This window comes from Oncorhynchus gorbuscha, linkage group LG16, assembly GCF_021184085.1.
Source record: "Oncorhynchus gorbuscha isolate QuinsamMale2020 ecotype Even-year linkage group LG16, OgorEven_v1.0, whole genome shotgun sequence".
NCBI lineage: Eukaryota > Metazoa > Chordata > Actinopteri > Salmoniformes > Salmonidae > Oncorhynchus > Oncorhynchus gorbuscha.
This window is the reverse complement of record NC_060188.1, coordinates 82672177-82697860: the sequence shown is the minus strand read 5'-3', so window position 1 is coordinate 82697860 and position 25684 is coordinate 82672177. Positions and strand designations below refer to the sequence as shown.

Below are 25684 nucleotides of genomic sequence, written 5' to 3'. Positions count from 1 at the left end.
TGAGAGACTGGCCGATGAAAATCTGGAGAAACACATTCAATAAGGCTGATGAATAAGACCAAAAAAACACAATACAATATCTCTTATCACATTTTTTTATTTGAAATTCCTTTGTTGATAGCATTATACTTATAAAAGAATCAACATTTCAAACTTACAAACACCTAAGTCTAAGGCTTAAACCAGGCAGAAGAGTGGAGTTTATTTGGGAATCATTTTCAAATCGCTTTCTATTTGCCTCTAGAGAGTTGTTTTAAGGAGCCGGGATATTCACTGATAACAAAACTCTTGGTCAAGACTAGGCCTCTGGGGAGGATTGAGGTCACAGGGCCAAGACAATTGGCCTGGTCCCAGATCGGTTTGTGCTGTCTTTCCAACAGGACAAGACAGCACAAACAGATCTGGTACCAGGGTATAAGACAATGGCATATGCTCGGGCATGACCAAGTCCCCATGGTCTGATTCATCTCCTGTGTTTGCTCTCATTTCTATATTGTGTGATGACATTGTGTGGGGCTGGTACACACTGAGAATCAACGCTCTGAGAGAGGGAGAGAAAGGAAGCTTATATCAATGGCTGATGTTTCTGTTTGTGGATGTTATTGCAAAATGAGCTCAAATAATAAAATCTTAAGTTTGAAGTGTGAAATGTGAATTTTATTTTACTCTAGTAGTCCTAATTTAAACCACTGAGGACACTGATTATAACACTCATGAAGACAAGTTGATTAGATTTTTGTTGGGGAAGTGGGTAGACATGGAAACAGACCACATACATACAGTATTTCCACTGTGTACAAACGCACACACCACATACAGTACATTCCAAACACATCTGGAGAAACGGTCTCTCTTTCAGTTTTTCTCTGTATGCTTAGAGACCGTCAACGACGCCATGCTGCATGCTGAACTCCTGGAAGTCCCCAGGGATGGTATCTGTGTAGGTTAGAGGTCAGAGGTTAAGGATCAAAGTCAAGTTCTACCAAGAGTCAGTTAAATTAAGGTTGCCACTTTGGTTGATGAATTTGACTAATTTGAGTTCAAAACAATTGTTAATTTTGTTTGTTTTTATCCAGCACTGAGATGCAGTGCCTAAGACCGCTGGAACACTCGAATAAAGCATGCTGCTTACCATTGCAACGGTACTTTAGGTTGGACCAGATTATGTTTTCCTGAGAGAAACAGAACACGCCCAGTCGGCCTCCTCTCATGGTGGTGTCGATGGTCACACCAGAGTCAGCCACCAGCTCTGTCCCCTCATAGAAACGGGCCCTGTCCAAACACCCAACAGACATTAGCCATTGTTGTACACCATTGTGTATTAGATGTAGCCATGACATCACACACACACTCTCTATCTCTATTTTTCTCTCAGCTGTCTCACCTGATGTATCCGACCTGGGGTCGGTGCTGCAGGTACCAACGGTAGGAAACCTTGTCCTTCCAGCCCACGTTCCTGGGGTCCTTCCACAGCAGACGCACCTGGTCGTTGGTGTCCCCTGTGTGCCACAGGGAGTTCCTCAGGTGCTCCCCTGGACCTGACTTAGACTTCACAGCCTGGGGAGGGAGAGAGCAATGGAGAGAGGAGATGGCGAGGGAGAGAAGGTAATTAAGAAGTAAGTACAAAGAAACAAAGACAGATTTGGCTTAGGGTGGCTCTCTATCAGTGGAGGCTGCTGAGGGGAGGACGGCTCATAATAATGTCAGGAATGGAGCAAATGGAATGGTATCAACCACATGGATGTCATGATATCATTCCACCCATTCCGCTCCAGCCATTAGCACAGGCCCGTCCTCCCCAATTAAGGTGCCACCAACCTCCTGTGCTGTCCACAGCACACGTGTGTGTGTTAAATTGTACAGAGCCACCCTAAATATAATCTATCTTTATTTTTCGTACTTACTTCAAAAACACAATCTTACATACAATCATACAAACACACCTTGAGCTGGATGCCAGGCTCAGCCACTGCTCTGAAGGGTGTGGCCAGCTAGTAGGTCTGCTCAAGACAGATTGTGTTTTGGGTGGCTCTCCATAGTACACATGTGTGACACACACACACACACACACACACACACACACACACACACACACACACACACACACACACACACACACACACACACACACACACACACACACACACACACACACACACACACACACACACACACACACACACACACACACACACACACACACACACACACACACACCTTGAGCTGGATGCCAGGCTCGGCCACTGCTCTAAAGGGTGTCGCCTGCCAGTAGGTCTGCTCAGTCTGTTTCCACATGACCACATAGAAGGAGGAGGAGTCCTGGTAGCCAAAGATGAAGCCTGCGTAGTCATCGTCAGTCACCGTGTTAACATGGAATGTCCCCTCAAAGTCCACTCCACTGAACGCAGTGTAACCTAGGGAGCAATACACAACAAAAATGTCTCGATAAAATAGGATACGACTTGATACAATACCATATGAGATAACATGGTTCGATACCTGATAACGATTTGGAAGTCTTTCTTACCCACAGCAAGTCCAGGGTCACTGTTCATGGTCTGAACAATTTCCATTCCCTGTTTGAGAGATTAAATGTCAGTCATGTTGACAAAGTCAAAGCATTTCTGCCATGTAGAACTTATTGTGTTGTAAGTCCATCCAGTAAATTACCATCTGACCTGATTAAGTACCACCCAGTTGGGGTCAATCTGGGCATCGCCCTCCGGGTCCAGCACCACCGTCTGATAGGCTCTGAAGTCTGTCAGAGTGACCTCAGCGTTCTCTGGACAGTTGTCTATCCTGTCTATCACCTTGTCCTGGTCAAAGTCTGACTCACACACATCTCCAACACCATCATCTGGAAGGAGAGAATACACAAAGGAAATTATGCCCAGTAAGGTTCTAAGCATAGACAATACACTGGTAGAGTGAAGAGTTACATTTGAGTCATTTAGCAGACACTCTTATCCAGAGCAACATACAGGAGCTATAGGGTTTAACCACTAGGCTACCTGCCACAAATTGGCAGATGTCATTGTGAAATAAGCATTTCACTGTTATTTACACCTGTTTTACGAAGCACGTGACGAATAAAATGTAATTTGATAGAGAACCTTGTTAATGCATAGGAGCTCACATTCTTGTGTTTTACTTTCACTTAAAATGTAGTCTGATCCCATACTGTTGGTGTAGTCAACTCTTCTACAGTTGTCACACAATTTACTGTCTGTTTGGCAGGACACAAACTAACACAGAGAGGTGTTGGCCAAAGCACAAACAGACTGGATCACCAGGCGATAGGTTTTAGGTGATGACTCAAGAATTCACATTCAGATTGTCCCGTTGCTCTGCAATTTGTTTGAAGCAGTAAAGTAAATTATTTGAAAGAAATATTAAAGACTGACTGTTCTCATCCAGCTGGTCGGGGTTGGGCACCAGTCTGCAGTTGTCGGGTCCTGGTAGCAGGAAGTCAGGGATGCTGTCGTTGTCGTCGTCATCGTCACACTCATCCCCCAGGCCGTCTTTGTCTGTGTCCAGCTGGGAGCTGTTGATCACGTTGGGACAGTTGTCCTTGGTGTCCTGGTGACCATCGCCATCACTACAGACCAGGGGATGACACACAGGGAGGAGGGACAGAAAAGATAGGTTCAGGTCATCACATGAATGGATTTAGTGTTGCTTACTGCAATGGAGTTGACATCATAAACAGATCTGGGACTCAGGCTAGTAGGGAATGGCTGGCAGTTAAGTAACATTGGACTGGCAACCTACTTTATGCACTGTATACTAAAATATACAGTAAAATATGAATATTTGTCAAAATAAAGGGATATATTGACTACTGCAATTATGAATTGACTAAAATAAATTAAATCATGAAGTGGATATTTTAAGAGCATATGTTTTCTCAAGTCAGATACTTTTAAAATATGTTTTTCTTGTACCTGTCTTGATTTGTGTCACAAGAATCCCCAACCAGGTCATGGTCAATGTCAGACTAAAATTAGAGCACAGATTTGTTAAAACACTTTTTGAACACTCAGTATAATATTTATTACAGGGTAGGACAGTTCAGTTGCTCCATATCCCATTTTATATCTGTAAACTGAACAGGTCTCAGAACCCTAAAGGAGGCCTGTGGAAGCAGTCTGACCTGGTTAGGATTAGGGATATCAGGGCAGCTGTCACAGGCATCTCCCACTCCGTCTCCATCCCGGTCCAACTGGTCCAGGTTCACCACCTGCTGGCAGTTGTCAAGGAAGTTCTTCAAGCCTGGAGACAAATTCAATTACAAAGTTTGAGTTTGTAAAGTTATCTGACCAATAGTATCCCACCACTCTGCAGAAGTGTTGGTGAAATGCATGAGTGCTTCAGCTTCAAGTGGACTCCTTTAGGAGCACTGCTTTGTGACGTATGAACACCAGCGATGGCTGTTCTAGATGTTTCACATTTAGAACATGTGTGAATCTCGGTTGGATACATGCAAAAAGTGAACTTTAAGTGTGGCCCATGAGAAAGTCATAAAACATGATTTGTATGATTTGAAGGCTTAACCAATGACGTTGAATCAATGCATTGGGATTTAAAAGCAAACTGCATGTGGTTGATTCTATTTCCATTGATATGCTGTTTCTAATAGTTCAATAGTGGTGCCACAAGGAGGCACTGTTGCATTTGTCATCTGAGTGAACTGTTGAAATATGGAAGGCCATGTGTCTGTCATTTCTCATTTATCTCTGGAAAGCAACAGTACTGTGGTTGTAGCGTAAAGGTCAAGCCATCTGTAGACAGGGTCTATAAAAAGAAACCCAGACAGTCATCTACATTATTAAAGAGTGAGGATGATAAAGGCATACTGTATGTTTCTGTTAACTTGAGAGGTAATTTTAGTAGTGGGGTTATGGCAATTATGTATATAAACCCTGGATTGCTGATGCTACTCTATGTACTGGCTAGTGAGAGGCTTTGAAGCCACAGATTGAGCATATTGACACCCCCCAGAAGAAGCAGTCCTCCATAGGAATGAATGGAACGCTACAGTATTTCAATTAAATGTGTCAAGGACAAAATTACATGTATTTAACATTTTAAAAAATTAGTGGGGACAGTAACAATTTTTTTATAGATATTTTTCATGTTTAGCTCACATTCTATAATTTAAAAGTATGCATTAAGGTGTCTGTATAATTAACATAGAAATTAGTTAATGAATTTCTATAGCTTCCAAAACCTTTTTTTACGCTCGTGGGGGAATGCCAAGATGGAGGTGCGGTGGCTTCAAAACAGCACCCCCTGTCAATCATCTAGTATATAAATCATTGGGTCAGGGTAGGGATAGTGCTTGGGGGTACTGTATGTTCAAGGATTCTAGACAAGCGGCTGTTGGAACATACTACTGTGACGGACTGTAGCTATGTGGTAGTGATGTGTCGCTGTACGTACCGTCTCCATCCATGTCATCATCGCAGGCGTCTCCTTTCCCATCACTGTCAGTGTCCCTCTGATCAGGGTTCTCCACCGTGCGACAGTTGTCACAGGCGTCACCATGGCTGTCCTTGTCACTGTTCCTCTGGTCCACGTTAGGCTTCAGCCAGCAGTTATCCTGCACGGGAGAGGGGCACAGAGGGAATAGGAAAAGTCTGTCTTATCTGGTGAAATCTCCTGTCTTAACCGGTGTCCTGTGTGAACTTAAGTATGCTCCTTCAAATTCTCAGCACAGCACAGCCAGAAGAGGACTGGCCATCCCTCAGAGCCTGGTTCCTCTCTAGGTTTCTTACTAGGTTCCTGCCTTTCTAGGGAGTTTTTCCGAGCCACCGTGGTTCTACATCTGCATTGCTTGCTGTTTGTAGTTTTAGGCAGGGTTTCTAAATAAGCATTTTGTGACATCTGCTGATGTAAAAAGGTCTTTATAAATCCATTTAATTGAATGTGTGTGTGTGTGTGTGTGTGTGTGTGTGTGTGTGTGTGTGTGTGTGTGTGTGTGTGTGTGTGTGTGTGTGTGTGTGTGTGTGTGTGTGTGTGTGTGTGTGTGTGTGTGTGTGTGTGTGTGTGTGTGTGTGTGTGTGTGTGTGTGTGTGTAGGTATAAGGTCTACCTGTTCATTCAGAATACCGTCACCATCAGCGTCGGTGTCACAAGCGTCTCCTTGTCCGTCCTTGTCAGCATCCTCTTGGCCAGAGTTAGGAACGCGCATGCAGTTATCCTGAAAACAGACAGATTTATTTATTGACCGATTTATGGTTATCACTTTAACAGACACACCATAAAAAGAAGATGGAGGGAAGGGAAAAGGGAGAGGAGGGGGGGTTGTTTATCCCAGGATAGTTGTATTTCTTGTGTTGTCATGGTTACCTTTTTACAGAGCATATCCTTGCACTTAAGTTTCTCATCAGGGTATCCATCAATGTCTGTATCCTTTCCACATAGGTAGCCATTACCAGCCCAGCCAATCCCACACTGACAGGAGAAAGAAGAGAGAACACTTAAGAGGCAGTGCGTGTTTGTATGTTTTTGCGTGTGTGTGTTTGCGTGTGTATGTTTGTGTGCGTGTGTGTATGTGCGTATGTGTGCGTGTGTTTGTGTGTGTGAGGGAGAGTTCTGTCAATGGAGACCAGTTTGTGATCCTTAGGACCCCACCTGACAGGTGATGGAGCCGTCTCTTTCTTGGAAACACTGGGCGTTGACATCACAGGGGTTGGTCAAACTGTTACCACAGCTCCTCTCTGGCTTACAGCCCTTCACCTGGTCCCCTGTGTAGCCTGTCTTACAGCCCCCACAGACATATGAACCCTACAGGGATAATGTAGGGTAATAGGCAATGAGAGACATAGGAATAAATGTAGTACTTGTAGCAGGCAGTCAGAGATTTGGAATCCAGTTAACATTGTTCCCTCCTTGCATTATTGTTTAAATTGAGCAATATTCCGTTTTTTATTCCAGGCTATCAGATACTAGCCTGGTGCCAGATCTGTTTGCGCTTCAAGCAATTTCTGTTGAAGGAAACGAAGGTCAGGAGTTGGCTGAAGCAACAAACCGATCTCGTCGACCACCAGGCTATCAGACAGACAGACACTCAGGCCTTACCACAGATTTATGACAGAGTAACACACTCAGGCCTTACCACAGATTTATGACAGAGTAACACACTCAGGCCTTACCGCAGATTTATGACAGAGTAACACACTCAGGCCTTACCACAGATTTATGACAGAGTAACACACTCAGGCCTTACCGCAGATTTATGACAGAGTAACACACTCAGGCCTTACCACAGATTGATGACAGAGTAACACACTCAGGCCTTACCACAGATTTATGACAGAGTAACACACTCAGGCCTTACCGCAGATTTATGACAGAGTAACACACTCAGGCCTTACCGCAGATTTATGACAGAGTAACACACTCAGGCCTTACCATAGATTTATGACAGAGTAACACACTCAGGCCTTACCACAGATTTATGACAGAGTAACACACTCAGGCCTTACCACAGATTTATGACAGAGTAACACACTCAGGCCTTACCACAGATTTATGACAGAGTAACACACTCAGGCCTTACCACAGATTTATGACAGAGTAACACACTCAGGCCTTACCGCAGAGTTGTGACAGAGAGAGTTGGCGGTGCACTGTCCATTGTTGGGTTCTTTGCACTCGTCAATGTCATCACAGACCTAAGAGACCGTATAAAGTACAAAACTGGAGATGATTATTATGATACATATCTTGAAAAGGTGTTCCATGATTAGTTATCCTAGTAACAATGTCACCAGGTGGGTATAAATTAATCTTCTTGAATTGTCCATTGACTGAATTTAAACCATCCTGTCGAAACGTTGGTGAATAAATTATTACAACAGACCTACTAGAGTGTGCAGCTTTTTCTTTTACCCAATTAAAATGGAGACCTTGACTGTATTTGGTGATGTTGACTGACCTGGAGGCCTTGACTGTATTTGGTGTTGTTGACTGACCTGGAGACCTTGACTGTATTTGGTGATGCTGACTGACCTGGTGACCTTGACTGTATTTGGTGATGTTGTCATGTTTTGTCATTGATTATCATGTCTTGTCCCTGTGCTTCCCCTTCTATTCGTTTCCCTCTGCTGGTCTTATTAGGTTCTTTCCCTCTTTCTATCCCTCTCTCTCCCCCTTCCTCTCTCACTCTCCCGCTCTCTCTTCTCTCTATCGTTCCGTTCCTGCTCCCAGCTGTTCCTATTTCCCCTAATCAATCATTTAGTCTTCCCACACCTGTTCCCGATCCTTTTCCCTGATTAGAGTCCCTATTTCTCTCCTTGTTTTCCGTTCCTGCCCTGTCGGATCCTTGTCTAGAATTCACCGTGCTGTGTTTGTGTATCGCCCTGTCGTGTCGTGTTTCCCTCAGATGCTGCGTGGTGAGCAGGTGTCTGAGTCTGCTAGGTTCAAGTGCCTTCCCGAGGCAACCTGCTGTTCAAGATCGAGTCTCCAGTCGGTTCTCGTCATTTCGAGTGAAAGTTGTGTTTTTTGATTGTATTTTACTTTACTGGATTAAAGACTCTGTTTTCGCCAAGTCGCTTTTGGGTCCTCATTCACCTGCATGACAGAAGGATCCGACCAAGGAATGGACCCAGCGACTACAGACGCTCGTAACACTGCCGTCGAGATCCAAGGAGCCATGCTCGGCAGACACGAGCAGGAATTGTCTGCTGCTCGCCATGCCGTGGAGAACCTGGCCGCTCAGGTTTCCGACCTCTCTGGACAGTTCCAGAGTCTTCGTCTCGTGCCACCTGTTACTTCCTGGCCTGCCGAGCCTCCAGAACCTAGGGTTAATAACCCACCTTGCTACTCCGGGCAGCCCACTGAGTGCCGCTCCTTTCTCACCCAGTGTGAGATTGTGTTCTCTCTCCAACCCAACACATACTCTAGAGAGAGAGCTCGGGTTGCTTACGTCATTTCACTCCTTACTGGCCGGGCTCGAGAGTGGGGCACAGCTATCTGGGAGGCAAGGGCTGATTGCTCTAACAAATACCAGAACTTTAGAGAGGAGATGATTCGGGTTTTTGACCGTTCAGTTTTTGGTAGGGAGGCTTCTAGGGCCCTGGCTTCCCTATGCCAAGGTGATCGATCCATAACGGATTACTCTATTGAGTTTCGCACTCTTGCTGCCTCTAGTGAGTGGAACGAGCCGGCGCTGCTCGCTCGTTTTCTGGAGGGACTCCACGCAGTGGTTAAGGATGAGATTCTCTCCCGGGAGGTTCCTTCAGATGTGGACTCTTTGATTGCTCTCGCCATCCGCATAGAACGACGGGTAGATCTTCGTCACCAGGCTCGTGGAAGAGAGCTCGCATCAACGGTGTTTCCCTGCTCCGCATTGCAACCATCTCCCTCCTCTGGCTCAGAGACTGAGCCCATGCAGCTGGGAGGGATTCGCATCTCGACTAAGGAGAGGGAACGGAGGATCACCAACCGCCTGTGCCTCTATTGCGGAGTTGCTGGACATTTTGTTAATTCATGTCCAGTAAAAGCCAGAGCTCATCTGTAAGCGGAGGGCTACAGGTGAGCGCAACTACTCAGGTCTCTCCATCAAAATCCTGTACTACTTTGTCGGTCCATCTACGCTGGACCGGTTCGGGTGCTACATGCAGTGCCTTGATAGACTCTGGGGCTGAGGGTTGTTTCATGGACGAAGCATGGGTTCGGAAACATGACATTCCTTTCAGAGAGTTAGAGAAGCCTACGCCCATGTTCGCCTTAGATGGTAGTCATCTTCCCAGTATCAGATTTGAGACACTACCTTTAACCCTCACAGTATCTGGTAACCACAGTGAGACTATTTCTTTTTTGATTTTTCGTTCACCTTTTACACCTGTTGTTTTGGGTCATCCCTGGCTAGTATGTCATAATCCTTCTATTAATTGGTCTAGTAATTCTATCCTATCCTGGAACGTTTCTTGTCATGTGAAGTGTTTAATGTCTGCCATCCCTCCCGTTTCTTCTGTCCCTACTTCTCAGGAGGAACCTGGCGATTTGACAGGAGTGCCGGAGGAATATCATGATCTGCGCACGGTCTTCAGTCGGTCCCGAGCCAACTCCCTTCCTCCTCACCGGTCGTATGATTGTAGTATTGATCTCCTTCCGGGGACCACTCCTCCTCGGGGTAGACTATACTCTCTGTCGGCTCCCGAACGTAAGGCTCTCGAGGATTATTTATCTGTGTCTCTTGACGCTGGTACCATAGTGCCTTCTTCCTCTCCGGCCGGGGCGGGGTTCTTTTTTGTTAAGAAGAAGGACGGTACTCTGCGCCCCTGCGTGGATTATCGAGGGCTGAATGACATAACGGTTAAGAATCGTTATCCGCTTCCCCTTATGTCATCAGCCTTCGAGATTCTGCAGGAGCCAGGTGCTTTACTAAGTTGGACCTTCGTAACGCTTACCATCTCGTGCGCATCAGAGAGGGGGACGAGTGGAAAACGGCGTTTAACACTCCGTTAGGGCATTTTGAGTACCGGGTTCTGCCGTTTGGTCTCGCCAATGCGCCAGCTGTTTTTCAGGCATTAGTTAATGATGTTCTGAGAGACATGCTGAACATCTTTGTTTTTGTCTATCTTGACGATATCCTGATTTTTTCACCGTCACTCGAGATTCATGTTCAGCACGTTCGACGTGTTCTACAGCGCCTTTTAGAGAATTGTCTCTACGTAAAGGCTGAGAAGTGCTCTTTTCATGTCTCCTCCGTTACTTTTCTCGGTTCCGTTATTTCCGCTGAAGGCATTCAGATGGATTCCGCTAAGGTCCAAGCTGTCAGTGATTGGCCCGTTCCAAGGTCACGTGTCGAGTTGCAGCGCTTTTAGGTTTCGCTAATTTCTATCGGCGTTTCATTCGTAATTTCGGTCAAGTTGCTGCCCCTCTCACAGCTCTTACTTCTGTCAAGACGTGTTTTAAGTGGTCCGGTTCCGCCCAGGAGCTTTTGATCTTCTAAAAGAACGTTTTACGTCCGCTCCTATCCTCGTTACTCCTGACGTCACTAGACAATTCATTGTCGAGGTTGACGCCTTCAGAGGTAGGCGTGGGAGCCATTCTATCCCAGCGCTTCCAGTCTGACGATAAGGTTCATCCTTGCACTTATTTTTCTCATCGCCTGTCGCCATCTGAGCGCAACTATGATGTGGGTAACCGTGAACTGCTCGCCATCCGCTTAGCCCTAGGCGAATGGCGACAGTGGTTGGAGGGGGCGACCGTTCCTTTTGTCGTTTGGACAGACCATAAGAACCTTGAGTACATCCGTTCTGCCAAACGACTTAATGCCCGTCAAGCCTGTTGGGCGTTGTTTTTCGCTCGTTTCGAGTTTGTGATTTCTTACCGTCCGGGTAGCAAGAACACCAAGCCTGATGCCTTATCCCGTCTGTTTAGTTCTTCTGTGGCTTCTACTGATCCCGAGGGGATTCTTCCTTATGGGCGTGTTGTCGGGTTGACAGTCTGGGGAATTGAAAGACAGGTTAAGCAAGCACTCACGCACACTGCGTCGCCGCGCTTGTCCTAGTAACCTCCTTTTCGTTCCTGTTTCCACTCGTCTGGCTGTTCTTCAGTGGGCTCACTCTGCCAAGTTAGCTGGTCATCCCGGTGTTCGAGGCACTCTTGCGTCTATTCGCCAGCGCTTTTGGTGGCCGACTCAGGAGCGTGACACGCGCCGTTTCGTGGCTGCTTGTTCGGACTGCGCGCAGACTAAGTCGGGTAACTCTCCTCCTGCCGGTCGTCTCAGACCGCTCCCCATTCCTTCTCGACCATGGTCTCACATCGCCCTAGACTTCATTACCGGTCTGCCTTTGTCTGCGGGGAAGACTGTGATTCTTACGGTTGTCGATAGGTTCTCTAAGGCGGCACATTTCATTCCCCTCGCTAAACTTCCTTCCGCTAAGGAGACGGCACAAATCATTATCGAGAATGTGTTCAGAATTCATGGCCTCCCGTTAGACGCCGTTTCAGACAGAGGCCCGCAATTCACGTCACAGTTTTGGAGGGAGTTCTGTCGTTTGATTGGTGCGTCCGTCAGTCTCTCTTCCGGGTTTCATCCCCAGTCTAACGGTCAAGCAGAGAGGGCCAATCAGACGATTGGTCGCATACTACGCAGCCTTTCTTTCAGAAACCCTGCGTCTTGGGCAGAACAGCTCCCCTGGGCAGAATACGCTCACAACTCGCTTCCTTCGTCTGCTACCGGGTTATCTCCGTTTCAGAGTAGTCTGGGTTACCAGCCTCCTCTGTTCTCATCCCAGCTTGCCGAGTCCAGCGTTCCCTCCGCTCAAGCGTTTGTCCAACGTTGTGAGCGCACCTGGAGGAGGGTGAGGTCTGCACTTTGCCGTTACAGGGCACAGACTGTGAGAGCCGCCAATAAACGCAGGATTAAGAGTCCAAGGTATTGTTGCGGCCAGAGAGTGTGGCTTTCCACTCGCAACCTTCCTCTTACGACAGCTTCTCGTAAGTTGACTCCGCGGTTCATTGGTCCGTTCCGTGTCTCCCAGGTCGTCAATCCTGTCGCTGTGCGACTGCTTCTTCCGCGACATCTTCGTCGCGTCCATCCTGTCTTCCATGTCTCCTGTGTCAAGCCCTTTCTTCGCACCCCCGTTCGTCTTCCCTCCCCCTCCCGTCCTTGTCGAGAGCGCACCTATTTACAAGGTACATAAGATCATGGACATGCGTTCTCGGGGACGGGGTCACCAATACTTAGTGGATTGGGAGGGTTACGGTCCTGAGGAGAGGAGTTGGGTTCCGTCTCGGGACGTGCTGGACCGTTCACTCATTGATGATTTCCTCCGTTGCCGCCAGGATTCCTCCTCGAGTGCGCCAGGAGGCGCTCGGTGAGTGGGGGGGTACTGTCATGTTTTGTCATTGATTATCATGTCTTGTCCCTGTGCTTCCCCTTCTATTCGTTTCCCTCTGCTGGTCTTATTAGGTTCTTTCCCTCTTTCTATCCCTCTCTCTCCCCCTTCCTCTCTCACTCTCCCGCTCTCTCTTCTCTCTATCGTTCCGTTCCTGCTCCCAGCTGTTCCTATTTCCCCTAATCAATCATTTAGTCTTCCCACACCTGTTCCCGATCCTTTTCCCTGATTAGAGTCCCTATTTCTCTCCTTGTTTTCCGTTCCTGCCCTGTCGGATCCTTGTCTAGAATTCACCGTGCTGTGTTTGTGTATCGCCCTGTCGTGTCGTGTTTCCCTCAGATGCTGCGTGGTGAGCAGGTGTCTGAGTCTGCTAGGTTCAAGTGCCTTCCCGAGGCAACCTGCTGTTCAAGATCGAGTCTCCAGTCGGTTCTCGTCATTTCGAGTGAAAGTTGTGTTTTTTTGATTGTATTTTACTTTACTGGATTAAAGACTCTGTTTTCGCCAAGTCGCTTTTGGGTCCTCATTCACCTGCATGACAGATGTTGGTTATGTTGACTGACCTGTTTGTTTGTCTGTGCGTAGACCACTCCCACCCCTTCCACAGCCGGACCAGAGTAGCCCAGAGGACAGGCGTCACAGCGGAACCCTGGAGCCGTGTTCACACATTTCACCCCGGGGAAGCATGGGTTAAATTGACACTGGAGAGAGAGAGATGAAAGAAGACGCTTGGTTAGTGTTTCAGAATTATTACAACCATTCTAAATACATACAGTAAACACACATGCACCTGAATATAACATACACACACAAACACACCCTACCTCATCCACATCATCACAGCTGAAGCCGTCCCCTGTATATCCGTCAGGGCAGGGTCCACACTCAACCCCGTCCTCTGTCTCAATACACATGTCACCGCGGAAACAAACGCCAGGGGCACACTTCTGCTTCATGACTTCGCTTCCACCCAGGCCTTCAAAGACACCCAGAGGAAACAGATTTTTATGACACTCGTTTCCACAATACCAGTGGTTTCTCATGTATTAGTAATGAATGTGTTATAAGCGAACATACTTCAAACTAGTTTTATTACTAGGACCCAGTGATTTTCCTCATGGTCAGGAAAAAGCGATTTGCCCAATCTATAAACAACATATAATAAAAACTTTGATACATCATTTGTAATATAATGGTAATGGTGGATGTTCTTACCACAAGCCTGGCACTCAGAGATGGTGTTTCTTAGAAAAGATGTCTCTTTGACCTTTAGAAAGCAACATATACATGTTTTGAGTTTTTATGGACTCAGTGGGTCAGGAGGTACAGTTTATTAATAGCTCCCAGATGAGCTTGAGCACTATAGTTACCTGCTGAATGAGGACATCTTTCAGCTCATTTATCACCTTCGTGAGATCAAGCATTTGATTGGACAGCTGCTTTGTGTTGACCCCTGCACAGGAGAGCAGCATTGGAAAAGAACGTTAGTCATACCAACAGACTCGAGGGGGGGAGGGGTTCTTGTTTAACATCAATCTACAGTAACTGTTGTTTTTGTGTGAATTCGAAAGTAGAGACACACATATATATATATATATCACCATTTATTTGCTTCTTGAAAAACAGTTGGGCGACGTTCAAGAAAAATACTTTCCTCAAAATGTTTTTGTCTGTGTAAACTAAACAGTACTAGGGAACACACAGGAATAGAAGTTGGTTTATTTTAGTTTTTTTGTCATAAACTCTTACCCAGGGTCTGCACTGAGTCTCCTTGTTGGTGGCAGTTTTGAAGAGAAGCTACGTTCTCAAACGTGTCTCCCACCACTAGTTTCAGCTCCTCCAGCTCTTCCTGTTTATGAAGAAGTCCAACAACAGGGACACATTAGTTGGAATTAGTGCTGAATGCTGATGGATGGGTTTGATTAGATTTGGACAAGGTGGTTACCAAATTTGTTTCCCGATTTTTACCTGCTCTAGCCAACTCTAATTTCCAATGGACAAGCATTTGGCCAAAGCAGAAACAGACTATCTGGCACCCAGGCTAGGGGGTTAGGGTCATTTGAATTTGGAAGGAGGATCTAGGAGTAAATAAGTGACATCACTCATAGTTTCCCTGAGTACAAAGTCAACAAAAGCAATGGTTTGGGGAGTGTCTGGGTAGCTCTGGTCAAATGGCTTAAATGGAAACAGACTGACAACCAATCCTCGGTTGAAGGTTCTGTGATTTTGTCTGGATCTGTGAGTAAATAATAACTCTATTCCATATGATGCACTACATTTGAACTGCACCCAATTTGACAATGGTCTAAATAAGTGCTCTATAAAAGCAATAGGTTGCCATTTGAAACATATCTAATAACATCACCTCTGCTTTGCCCTGCATGCTCTTCAGCTCCACCACACCGTAGCCTGCAGGCAGACCCTGAAACACGGAGGGGAGATCCCGGACCGTCTCCACCAGCCTGCAGTCCAGGTGTAGCTCCACCCCCCCAGGTCCCTGCTGCATGCCCTTCAGGTGGAAAAGGAGGCGGTGGCGCTGACCGTCTGCCAGCGGGATGTTGTTGAAGGTCACAGAGCTCATCCTCCGATCACTCCTCAAGTAACGCAGCACGGCTGGGAGAGAGGAAGGGAAAGAATTAGAGGGTCAGAGATGAGAAGAGCTTGATAGTTAAAGGAAAAGGACGTGATGAAAAGGGAATCACAGCAAATGCGTCAATGAAATTAATACATTAATAATGTAGAAGCAGAGAGCAAAAATAATGATTTTAAAATAAAAATTAAATTAAAAGAGAGAGAGAACTAAGACTCTTTTCACTGTTAGTCTACACCTGTTGTTTACGAAGCATGTGACAATTAAAATGTTATTTAATTTGACATAGTACAGAAAAGTGCATTCAGCAAGACCAATGTATTATGCATCCCTCTCCCCGTTGTGAACCTCATTTCTTTGAGGGTGGCCAGAAATCGATATCTTTGAATTAATAATGAGTAAAATAAACAATATCTTCTATATTTTCAAAGTATAAGTAGATAAACCATCGGTTTCAATGGGCATGACGCCCCTGCCTCTCCTTCCTACCCATTACCTCTGTTGAGTTTCCCCAGCACGGTGAACTCAAAGTACTTGCTGTTGTCCCGTGGGTTGTACAGGCCAAACACTGTGGTGCCAGTCTTGGGCTGCAGCTTGAAGGTGGTGAGGATGAAAGCCTCATTAACGCCCTGCTCCACTAAGCCACCCTGCAGCAGGTCTGGCAGACAGTCCGGGGAATTGAGGAGATCATACACTACAGAGGAAAAAATAAAGTAAAATAACTGTAAAGGGAAATGTAAAGTAAAATAATTGTAAAGGGTAAAATAAATGTAAAGGGTAATGTAAAGTAAAATCAATGTAAAGGAAAATGTAAAGTAAAATAACTGTAAAGGGTAATGTAAAGTAAAATCAATGTAAAGGAAAATGTAAAGTAAAATAACTGTAAAGGGAAATGTAAAGTAAAATCATTGTAAAGGAAAATGTAAAGTAAAAATAACTGTAAAGGGAAATGTAAAGTAAAATAACTGTAAAGGGAAATGTAAAGTAAAATCGATGTAAAGGGTAATGTAAAGTAAAAATAAATGTAAAGGGAAATTTAAAGTAAACTAACTGTAAAGGGTAATGTAAAGTAAAATCAATGTAAAGGGTAATGTAAAGTACAATCAATGTAAAGGGAAATGGAAAGTAAAATAACTGTAAAGGGAAATGGAAAGTAAAATAAATGTAAAGGGTAATGTAATGTAAAATAAATGTAAAGAGTAATGTAAAGTAAAATCAATGTAAAGGAAAATGTAAAGTAAAATAACTGTAAAGGGAAATGTAAAGTCAAATAACTGTAAAGGGTAATGTAAAGTAAAATCAATGTAAAGGAAAATGTAAAGTAAAATAACTGTAAAGGGAAATGTAAAGTAAAATAACTGTAAAGGGTAATGTAAAGTAAAATCAATGTAAAGGGTAATGTAAAGTAAAAATAAATGTAAAGGGAAATTTAAAGTAAAATTACTGTAATGGGTAATGTAAAGTAAAATCAATGTAAAGGGTAATGTAAAGTACAATCAATGTAAAGGGAAATGTAAAGTAAAATAACTGTAAAGGGTAATGTAAAGTAAAATAAATGTAAAGGGAAACAAAGGAAAAATAAATGTAAAGGGAAACAAAGTATAGTAAAATTACTGTAAAAGGAAACATAAAGTAAAGTGAAATACCTGTGAAGGGAAACATAAAATAGAGTAAAATAACTGTAAAATGAAACATAAACTAAAGTAAAATAAAGTTATCTTTGAGGGGAAGTAAAGTAACAAAGTAAAGTTCTGCTGCTCGGTACAGTGAGAATAAAGACACGTGTAGATGAATAGGATGGTTATTGAGCAAGGTGTTGTCATGACGTTGCCCTCTTTGGGTACAGCAAGCCCCATCCCCCTCTCCATGCCTCCTACAACTAGGCTGCTGTGGTCGGAGAGGTCGTAAATTCCAGGAAGATCCTGCCTCATGGCCACACAGTATAGCGACAGAGTGAAGTTTCATAGAGAACAAGGGAATTTATGTTCCCGGAGAAGGTATAAAAGATCGGTGAAGTATCCAGCTACGAACTGGTCCATTTGTTACATTTTAATTCAACAAGCCACCATGCCGGTTTAGCCAACTAGGGCACATTCCCCTATCATTTCTTGTAACCATATTTACTTTGTTTGTTTGTTTATGCACTTCTGTGAATTCCTTAGTTAGTAAATAAACAATTTAAGACAATTATATAATAATAATAATAATATATGCCATTTAGCAGACGCTTTTATCCAAAGCGACTTACAGTCATGTGTGCATACATTCTACGATAACAACATTAGACCATTAGACCATAACAACATTAGACCATAACAACATTAGACCATTAGACCATAACAGCATTAGACCATTAGATCATAACAACATTAGATCATAACAACATTAGATCATAACAACATTAGACCATTAGACCATAACAACATTAGACCATAACAACATTAGACCATTAGATCATAACAACATTAGACCATAACAACATTAGACCATTAGACCATAACAACATTAGACAATTAGATCATAACAACATTAGATCGTAACAACATTAGATCATAACAGCATTAGACCATTAGATCATAACAGCATTAGACCATTAGACCATAACAACATTAGACCATAACAACATTAGACCATAACAACATTAGACAATTGATGTATGGATGACTCATAGTGAAGACTGGGTTCGTGCAGATAACCAACACGTTTGGAATGAGACTAACGTGAGGTAAAGTAAATAATTCAATAATTCGAAGACAAATTGATCAAATATAAAATATCTGAAAAGTTATATTAGGAAATTATAACTTTGTAATCTGAATATTTTCCTTGGTGCCCCAACTTCCTAGTTAATTACAGTTACATGATTAATCAGTTTAATCGCATAATACTAATTACAGAGAATCTTTGATAAAAACTAAAAGTCTTCATTTCATGATAGTAAAGACACGACAGTGTTTTGTATGTATCGGGGGGAAAGGGTACGTCAATACTTTATAGATTAAACTGGGCTGGAACATCACAGTGAGTTTGGCTAGCTGGGGAGAAATGTTACATTGCCTGGCCTGTAGTGTCCACTTGATCACATCGACCTGAATGGTGAGGATTGCTGAGCTAGAGGTTTTAAAGTGCTGAGAAGATGCTGGTCGTCACGAGAGAGTGGGCTAGTTGTTGATGAGGCAGATGAGGCAGAGTATGAGTTTGGGGTAAAACATTTTCCCTTTTATCAGAATGTATGGTATTTTGATCAATCTTGAGCTAGTAGTTTTGATGTTCCGAGACAATACTTTACGTCAGTAGACTAGAATGGGCTGGAAGATCAAGATAAAAATGAGTTTTCTCAGTGCAAATAACGTAGTGGGTCTTTTGCTTGACCACTTTTACCACACAAATATGGATAGACTGTACTGAGTGCTCAGGGAGTGGAATGTAGAAGCCACTAAAGAGTTTTGGTATTTGGTATTTTATTAGGATCCCGATTAGCTGTTGCAAAAGCAGCAACCACTCTTCCCGGGGTCCACACAAAACATGAAACATGACATAATACAAAACATTAATAGGCAAGAATACCTCAAGGACAGAACTACATCAATATCTTTTTTTTTTAAGTCACAGGTTGCCTATATATCAATACCAATACATACACGCAAACTATCTAGGTCAAATAGTGAAGCAGCGGTCTAAGGCACTGCATCTCAGTGCAAGAGCCGTCACTACAGTCCCTGGTTAGAATCCAGGCTGTATCACATCTGGCCGTGAATGGTTGTCCCACAGGGCGGCACACAATTGGCCCAGCATCGTCCGGGTTTGGCCGGTGTAGGCCGTCATTGTAAATAAGAATTTGTTCATAACTGACTTGTCTAGTTAAATAAAGGTTAAATAAACATTTAAAGAAATAGGGGAGGCATTGTGCCGTGGGGTGTTGCTTTATCTGTTTTTTGAAACCAGGTTTGCTGTTCCTTTGAGCAAAATGAGATGGAATGGAGTTCCATGCAATAATGGCTCTATATAATACAGTACGCTTTTTTGAATTTGTCCTGGATTTGGGGACTGTGAAAAGACCCCTGGTGGCATGTCTGGTGTGTGTGTGTGTCAGAGCTGTGTGTAAGTTGACTATGCAAAAAATTGGGATTTTCAACACATTGTTTCTTATAAAAAAGAAGAAATGATGCAGTCAGTCTCTCCTCAACTCTTAGCCAAGAGAGACTGCCATGCATAGTATTGATATCAGCCCTCTGATTACAATGAAGAGCAAGACGTGCCACTCTGTTCTGGGCCAGCTGCAGCTTAACTAGGTCTTTCCTTGCAGCACTCAACCACACGACTGGACAATAATCAAGATAAGACAAAACTAGAGCCTGCAGGACTTGCTTTTTGGAATGTGATGTCACAAAAGCAGAGCATCTCTTTATTACTGACAGAGCTCTCCCCATCTTTACAACCATTGAATCTATATGTTTTGACCATGACAGATTACAATCTAAGGCAATGCCAAGTAATGTATTATCCTCAACTTATTCAACAGCAACACCATTCATTACCAGATTCAACTGAGGTCTACTATTTCTACCAAATACAATGCTCTTTGTTAAGGGTTTCAGTGATTTCATTAGCTGTGGTTGCTGATGCTTTTAAGGTTGAATAATCAGCATATATGGACACACATGCTTTGTTTAATGCCAGTGGACGGTCATTGGTAAAAAAAAATGTTTTAAAAAGGTTAGAGGGCCTAGATACCTGCCATGCGGTACACCACACTTGACATGTTTAACATTAAAGAAGCTTTGTGGTTGCTGATGCTTTTAAGGTTGAATAATCAGCATATATGGACACACATGCTTTGTTTAATGCCAGTGGACGGTCATTGGTAAAAAAAAATGTTTTAAAAAGGTTAGAGGGCCTAGATACCTGCCATGCGGTACACCACACTTGACATGTTTAACATTAAAGAAGCTTTGTTTCAGTGCAGTACATGTTGAGAAATAGCGTTGTATTTGGTCAAACACAATTCTTTCCAACAGTTTGCTAAGAGCTGGCAGCAAGCTTAAAGGTCTGCTGTGAGAACCAGTAAAGGCTGCTTTACCACTCTTGGGTAGCGGAATTACTTTGGCTTCCCTCCAGGCCGGACAACAAATACTTTCCTCTGGGCTCAGATTAAATATATGACAGATAGGAGTGGCTGTAGAGTCAGCTACCATCCTCAATAGCTTTCCATCTAAGTTGTCAATGCCAGAAGGTTTGTCATCGTTGATCGTTAACAATGATTTTTCCACCTCTCCCACACTAACTTTACAAAATTCAATCTTGCAATGCTTTTCTTTCATTATAATGTTTTTTATGCATGAATACGATGGCTCATCGTTTGTTGTTGGCATTTCCTTCCTAAATTTGCCCACTTTGCCAATGATGTAATCATTAAAATAATTTGCAACATCAAATGGTTTTGTGACGAATAAGCCATCTGATTCGATAAAATATGGAGTTAAATTTGTCTTTCTGCCAATAATTACATTTTTTTCCCATGATTCCTTATATCATGGATCTTGGCTTCACAATACAGTTTCTTATTTTTTGTTGTTGAGTTTAGTCTCATCATTTCTCAATTTGCAATAAGTCAGCCAGTCAGATGTGCAGCCAGACTTATTAGCCACTACTTTCGCCTCATCTCTTTCAACCATTCAGTTTTTAATTTCTTCATCAATCCATGGAGCCTCAACAGTTCTAACAGTCAGTTTCTTAACAGGTGCATGTTTGTCAATAATTGGAAGAAGCAATTTCATAAATTCATCAAGTGCCGTGTCTGGGTGCTTCTTATTAATCACATCAGACCAACAAATATTTTTAACATCATCCACATAAGAGTCACAGCAAAGTCTTTTGTATGATCTCTTATACACAATTTTAGACCCAGCTTTTGGAACTTTGGCTTTCCTGGATATAGCCACTATATTGTGATCACTGCATCCAATGGGTAGAGATACAACTTTAGAACAAAGTTCTACACTATTAGTTAAAATGTGATCGATACATGTGGATAATCTTGTCCCTGTAGTGTTTATAAACAACCTGGTAGGTTGATTAATGACCTGAACCAGATTACAGTCACTGGTTACAGTGAGAAGCTTTCTCTTGAGTGGACGGTTAAGCTCAAGGTTACAATTCTATTCCAATAAAGTCCCTCCGGGACACAGCAGGCCGCGGGAGGATGTGCCTTGAATCCCTCCTGCCAGTCTGAGACCGTACATGAATACACAAGTGTCCCAGCAGCCGTCTACAAGGCACAGTGTAATGAAGGCACGCACCAAATTGCTCCCAAATGCTTCTAGAAAATTGCTCTCATCTTCTCTCTTCTCAGTGTGTGTGCGTGTGTGTACGTGTGTGTACGTGTGTGTACGTGTGTGTGCGTGTGTGTGCGTGTGTGTGTGGGTGCGCACGCGTGCGTGGGCTTCCATCTGTGTCTGTCAGCTTCAGACATCTTTCTTATTTTCTCCTGCCTCTAGTCTGTCCTCCCGTTCCCCCTGCCTGGCCTCAATCTGCTCCAGCTCACCAGGGAGCAGCACGGGTGCTTTTAAAGGTGTGTGGTTAAACGTGACTGGAGCCTCCGTTTCCTGCACTCAATCTCACCTTTACAAACACACTGATGCCTTGTTTGTGAAAGGCCTCAGCATCACTATTGTCTCCGTCACTTGAGGAGGGAGGTTAGGCAAACACTAACAGATAGATCTATGTATGGTTCAACCTGACTTGGCCTGCAAACTGGGACTGGGGGGGTGCACCAATAAAACAGTCTAAACAATCCAACTCTTTTTCTATTCTCATCTGTCTGTTTAGACACACTATACACATTCTCTCTCTCTTCCATCTGTGTGTCAGGATCTCCTCCCAAAGTTCCATGAGAAAGGGTTAGATTTCATCCCCAGAGCCACCGCTTGTCCTATCATGATCTGTTAAGCTACACAAAACCAAATTCATCTCAAATTCACCTGAACAGCTCACATACAGTATGACACATGTGACATGATCTACCACATAAAGTCAATTGAAGTCATAAAGTGACAGTAAAATCACCTATATGCAGTAGATAATAAACAACTGCATTATTGTTGTCTGATATGTATAGTGTGCCTTAATAGGTAAATAATCCAGTTAAGTCCTGTATGGCTCAGCTGGTAGAGCGTGGTGCCAGGTTTGTGGGTTCGATACCATACATGACTGTAAGTTGCTTTGGATAAAAGTGTCTGCAAAATAGTATATGTTGTATTATTATAAGTAATAACAAAGTTGTACTGTAAACACAAGGCATATGATTGACAATGGAGAGACTGACTAAGTCCAAACTTTTGTTTGTTTATAGTGAAACCTCATGCAATAATTGCCAATAATTTATATTTGTATGAACTGCTAGTGAGTCAAATGTTTACTATTTATCAACGGCAACAACTGTGTGCAGTATAGCTGTGAATATATTTGGTAAAATAATGTGACAGTTATGGCCTGTACCTCAGTGTAGATGCCATTTAAAGGCCTGTGTTTTGTGGTGCATGTCTGTGTGTGTGTTTTCAGACTCCAAAATTGCATGCAGACCATTAGTGATTATTCCCATGTGTGTGCTATAGCTGGTACTTTAAATCATATCCAGACTCCAGACTCCAGACCCCCCCCCCCACTAAACAAACACACACACACACACACACACACACACACACGCACACACACACGCACGCACACGCACGCACGCACACACACACACACACACACACACACACACACACACACACACACACACATTAATACAGATGTCACATCTCAGTCATCACCTCTTACTCTTCCTCAGTCTAAAGTCAGTACACAACATTCTTATGAAGCATGTATTTTCAATATTCTTACCACACAGGACACAGAGGACTATTTATCAGAACATTTATTCTTACTCAACAGAGTATCAAATGTTCTGTCTAGCCCTCTGTGTATATTGGCTTGAGTGTGAATGAATATGATATTCTCGTATTACAAAGTAAAAAAGCAACTGTACAATGGTGATTTCAATCCAAATAAGAGCAATATAGATTTTTGTGTTGACTGATTTTGTTACCTTAAACTTTTGGGGAGAAATGTATGTGATATTCTCAATCACAGTGTCTGTTAGATCAATCATTACCTCAGAGCTTCATGGTTCTCGATTGGAATACTCTGAGGTAGAGTGCTGAGAGCTTTAGTAGACTGATAAAAGGCATCTGAAGATGACATCACAGTTGGTTTGTATGTCAAACTTAAACTGTATGTCTTTGGCTAAAATCAAATTGTTGAATTTGTACTTTTAGCGGTTGAGTCCTGTGATTACAAAGCAATACCTTAAAAGTACTTTGTGGTGCAATTGCATGGTTTAAATAGACTTCAATGACCACATCAAGATCATACTGGCATCACATTCAGTAATAATTTAAGAAAGTCATTGTCAGCTACTCACCTGAGCCCTGGGCTCCCACTTCCGAACACAGGTTCAAGATCAGTTGCGAAGCCACGATCAGTGTCGTCCACAACCCCATTCTGTCCTCTCACTGTTCCCAGACCTGTTTCTCTGGAGTGACTTATCCTTATCAGGCAGAGTAGTGCTCTTGGTCCTCCTGTACTGTTTGTTGCCTGGGATGTGTGTGGTGTGAATGGCTCACAGTAGAGACAGAGGTGAGGCTAGGCTGCTGTCTGTGTGTGTGTGTGGCTGAATGGGGAGGACAGGAGGCTGACTGAGGGAGGAGGAGCAGGGCCGGAGATGGTTTAAGCTTTCTTCAGACAGCCACATGCAGAGGAGTGACCAAAACATTCTCCACCGTATTGGCTCCCATTAATGTGTGTGTGTGGGTGTGTGTGTGTGTATATGCATGCAGGGGTTCTTCCATGGTTCACGACCTCATTGTGAGCAGTGAACATTCTGTACTTACAGTAAGCCAGACTAAACAATGTGTAACTTTTTGATCTGTGCCACTCTTCAGACTTTTTAGAAAAAAACGTGTGTTAATAGTACAGCAATAAAGTCAGTCTCCTGGCAGTCAGGAGGCATTTTATTGGCCCACACCTCCTCCTCCCAAACACTGTTAGGGATTCTTTCAGCTTTTCAGGGCTTCAGATGTAACACCTTTCCCCTGCATCCCGACTTCCTTTTAATCTACAGGCTTTTGACAGGAAATGAGCGATCTGAAACCCAAATCTGAAATCCGAAATTCATTTTATCAGGAAAAAGGCAGCCCCGCCACTTGGTTTTGCTATAAAGCTCAGGGATGGGACTGGAGAAATGTAATGAGCTGTGAAAAGTTTGGACACACCCACTCATTCTAGGGTTTTTCTTCATTTTTACTATTTTCTACATTGTACAGTGGAGGCCAACAGTTTTGAGAATGACACAAATATTAATTTTCACAAAGTCTGCTGCTTCAGTTTGTATGATGGCAATTTGCAAATACTCCAGAATGTTATGAAGAGTGATCAGATGAATTGCAAAGTCCCTCTTTGCCATGCAGATGAACTGAATCCCCCCAAAAACATTTCCACTGCATTTCAGCCCTGCCACAAAAGGACCAGCAGACATCATGTCAGTGATTCTCTCGTTAACACAGGTGTTAGTGTTGAGGAGGACAAGGCTGGAGGTCACTCTGTCATGCTGATTGAGTTTGAATAACAGACTGGAAGCTTCAGAAGGAGGGTAGTGCTTGGAATCATTGTTCTTCTTCTGTCAACCATAGTTACCTGCGAGGAAATACATGCCATCATCATTGCTTTGCACAAAAAGGTCTTCACAGGCAAGGATATTGCTGCCAGTAAGATTTCACCTAAATCAACCATTTATCGGATCATCAAGAACTTCAAGGAGAGTGGTTTAATTGTTGTGAAGAAGCTTCAGGGTGCCATAGAAAGTCCAGCAAGCGCCAGAACCGTCTCCTAAAGTTGATTCAGCTGCGGGATCAGGGCACCACCAGTACAGAGCTTGCTCAGGAATGGCAGCTGGCAGGTGTGAGTGCATCTGCACGCACAGTGAGGCGAAGACTTTTGGAGGATGGCCTGGGGTCAAGAAGGGCAGCAAAGAGCCACTTCTCTCCAGGAAAACCATCAGGGACAGACTGATATTCTGCAAAAGGTACAGGGATTGGACTACTGAGGACTGGAGTAAAGTCATTTTCTCTGATGAATGCCCTTTCCGATTGTTTGGGGCATCTGGAAAAAAGCTTGTCCTTAGAAGACAAGGTGAGCGCTAC

The 25684-nt window shown here is 43.6% G+C and overlaps 1 protein-coding gene across 1 annotated transcript; it reads right to left on the bottom strand.

Moving 5' to 3' along the window:
* Positions 1-81: 81 nt before the first annotated feature.
* On the bottom strand, positions 82-24195 carry LOC124000210 (thrombospondin-4-B-like). The gene is made up of 22 exons (XM_046306419.1): positions 23908-24195; positions 15940-16137; positions 15219-15466; positions 14603-14702; positions 14224-14306; positions 14069-14120; positions 13678-13829; positions 13417-13554; positions 7601-7678; positions 6636-6788; positions 6351-6455; positions 6094-6201; positions 5443-5602; positions 4154-4272; positions 3945-3997; positions 3405-3598; positions 2679-2857; positions 2528-2576; positions 2218-2414; positions 1385-1557; positions 1133-1272; positions 82-936 (listed from the first exon to the last, which is right to left on the bottom strand). The coding sequence occupies exons 1-22, from the start codon at positions 23984-23986 to the stop codon at positions 875-877; spliced, it is 2820 nt and encodes a 939-aa protein (XP_046162375.1). The 5' UTR covers positions 23987-24195; the 3' UTR covers positions 82-874.
* Positions 24196-25684: the final 1489 nt, after the last annotated feature.

What these genes read in the sequence shown, in the direction of transcription:
- LOC124000210 (XM_046306419.1), bottom strand. Translation starts at nt 23,986, where the DNA reads ATGGGGTTGTGGACGACACTGATCGTGGCTTCGCAACTGATCTTGAAC. An exon ending in AGACTCAGTGCAGACCCTGG is followed by an intron (nt 14,307 to 14,602) that starts GTAAGAGTTTAT and finishes TCTCCTGTGCAG; the next exon opens with GGGTCAACACAAAGCAGCTG. An exon ending in ACGGCTCCATCACCTGTCAG is followed by an intron (nt 6,456 to 6,635) that starts GTGGGGTCCTAA and finishes TTCTCCTGTCAG; the next exon opens with TGTGGGATTGGCTGGGCTGG.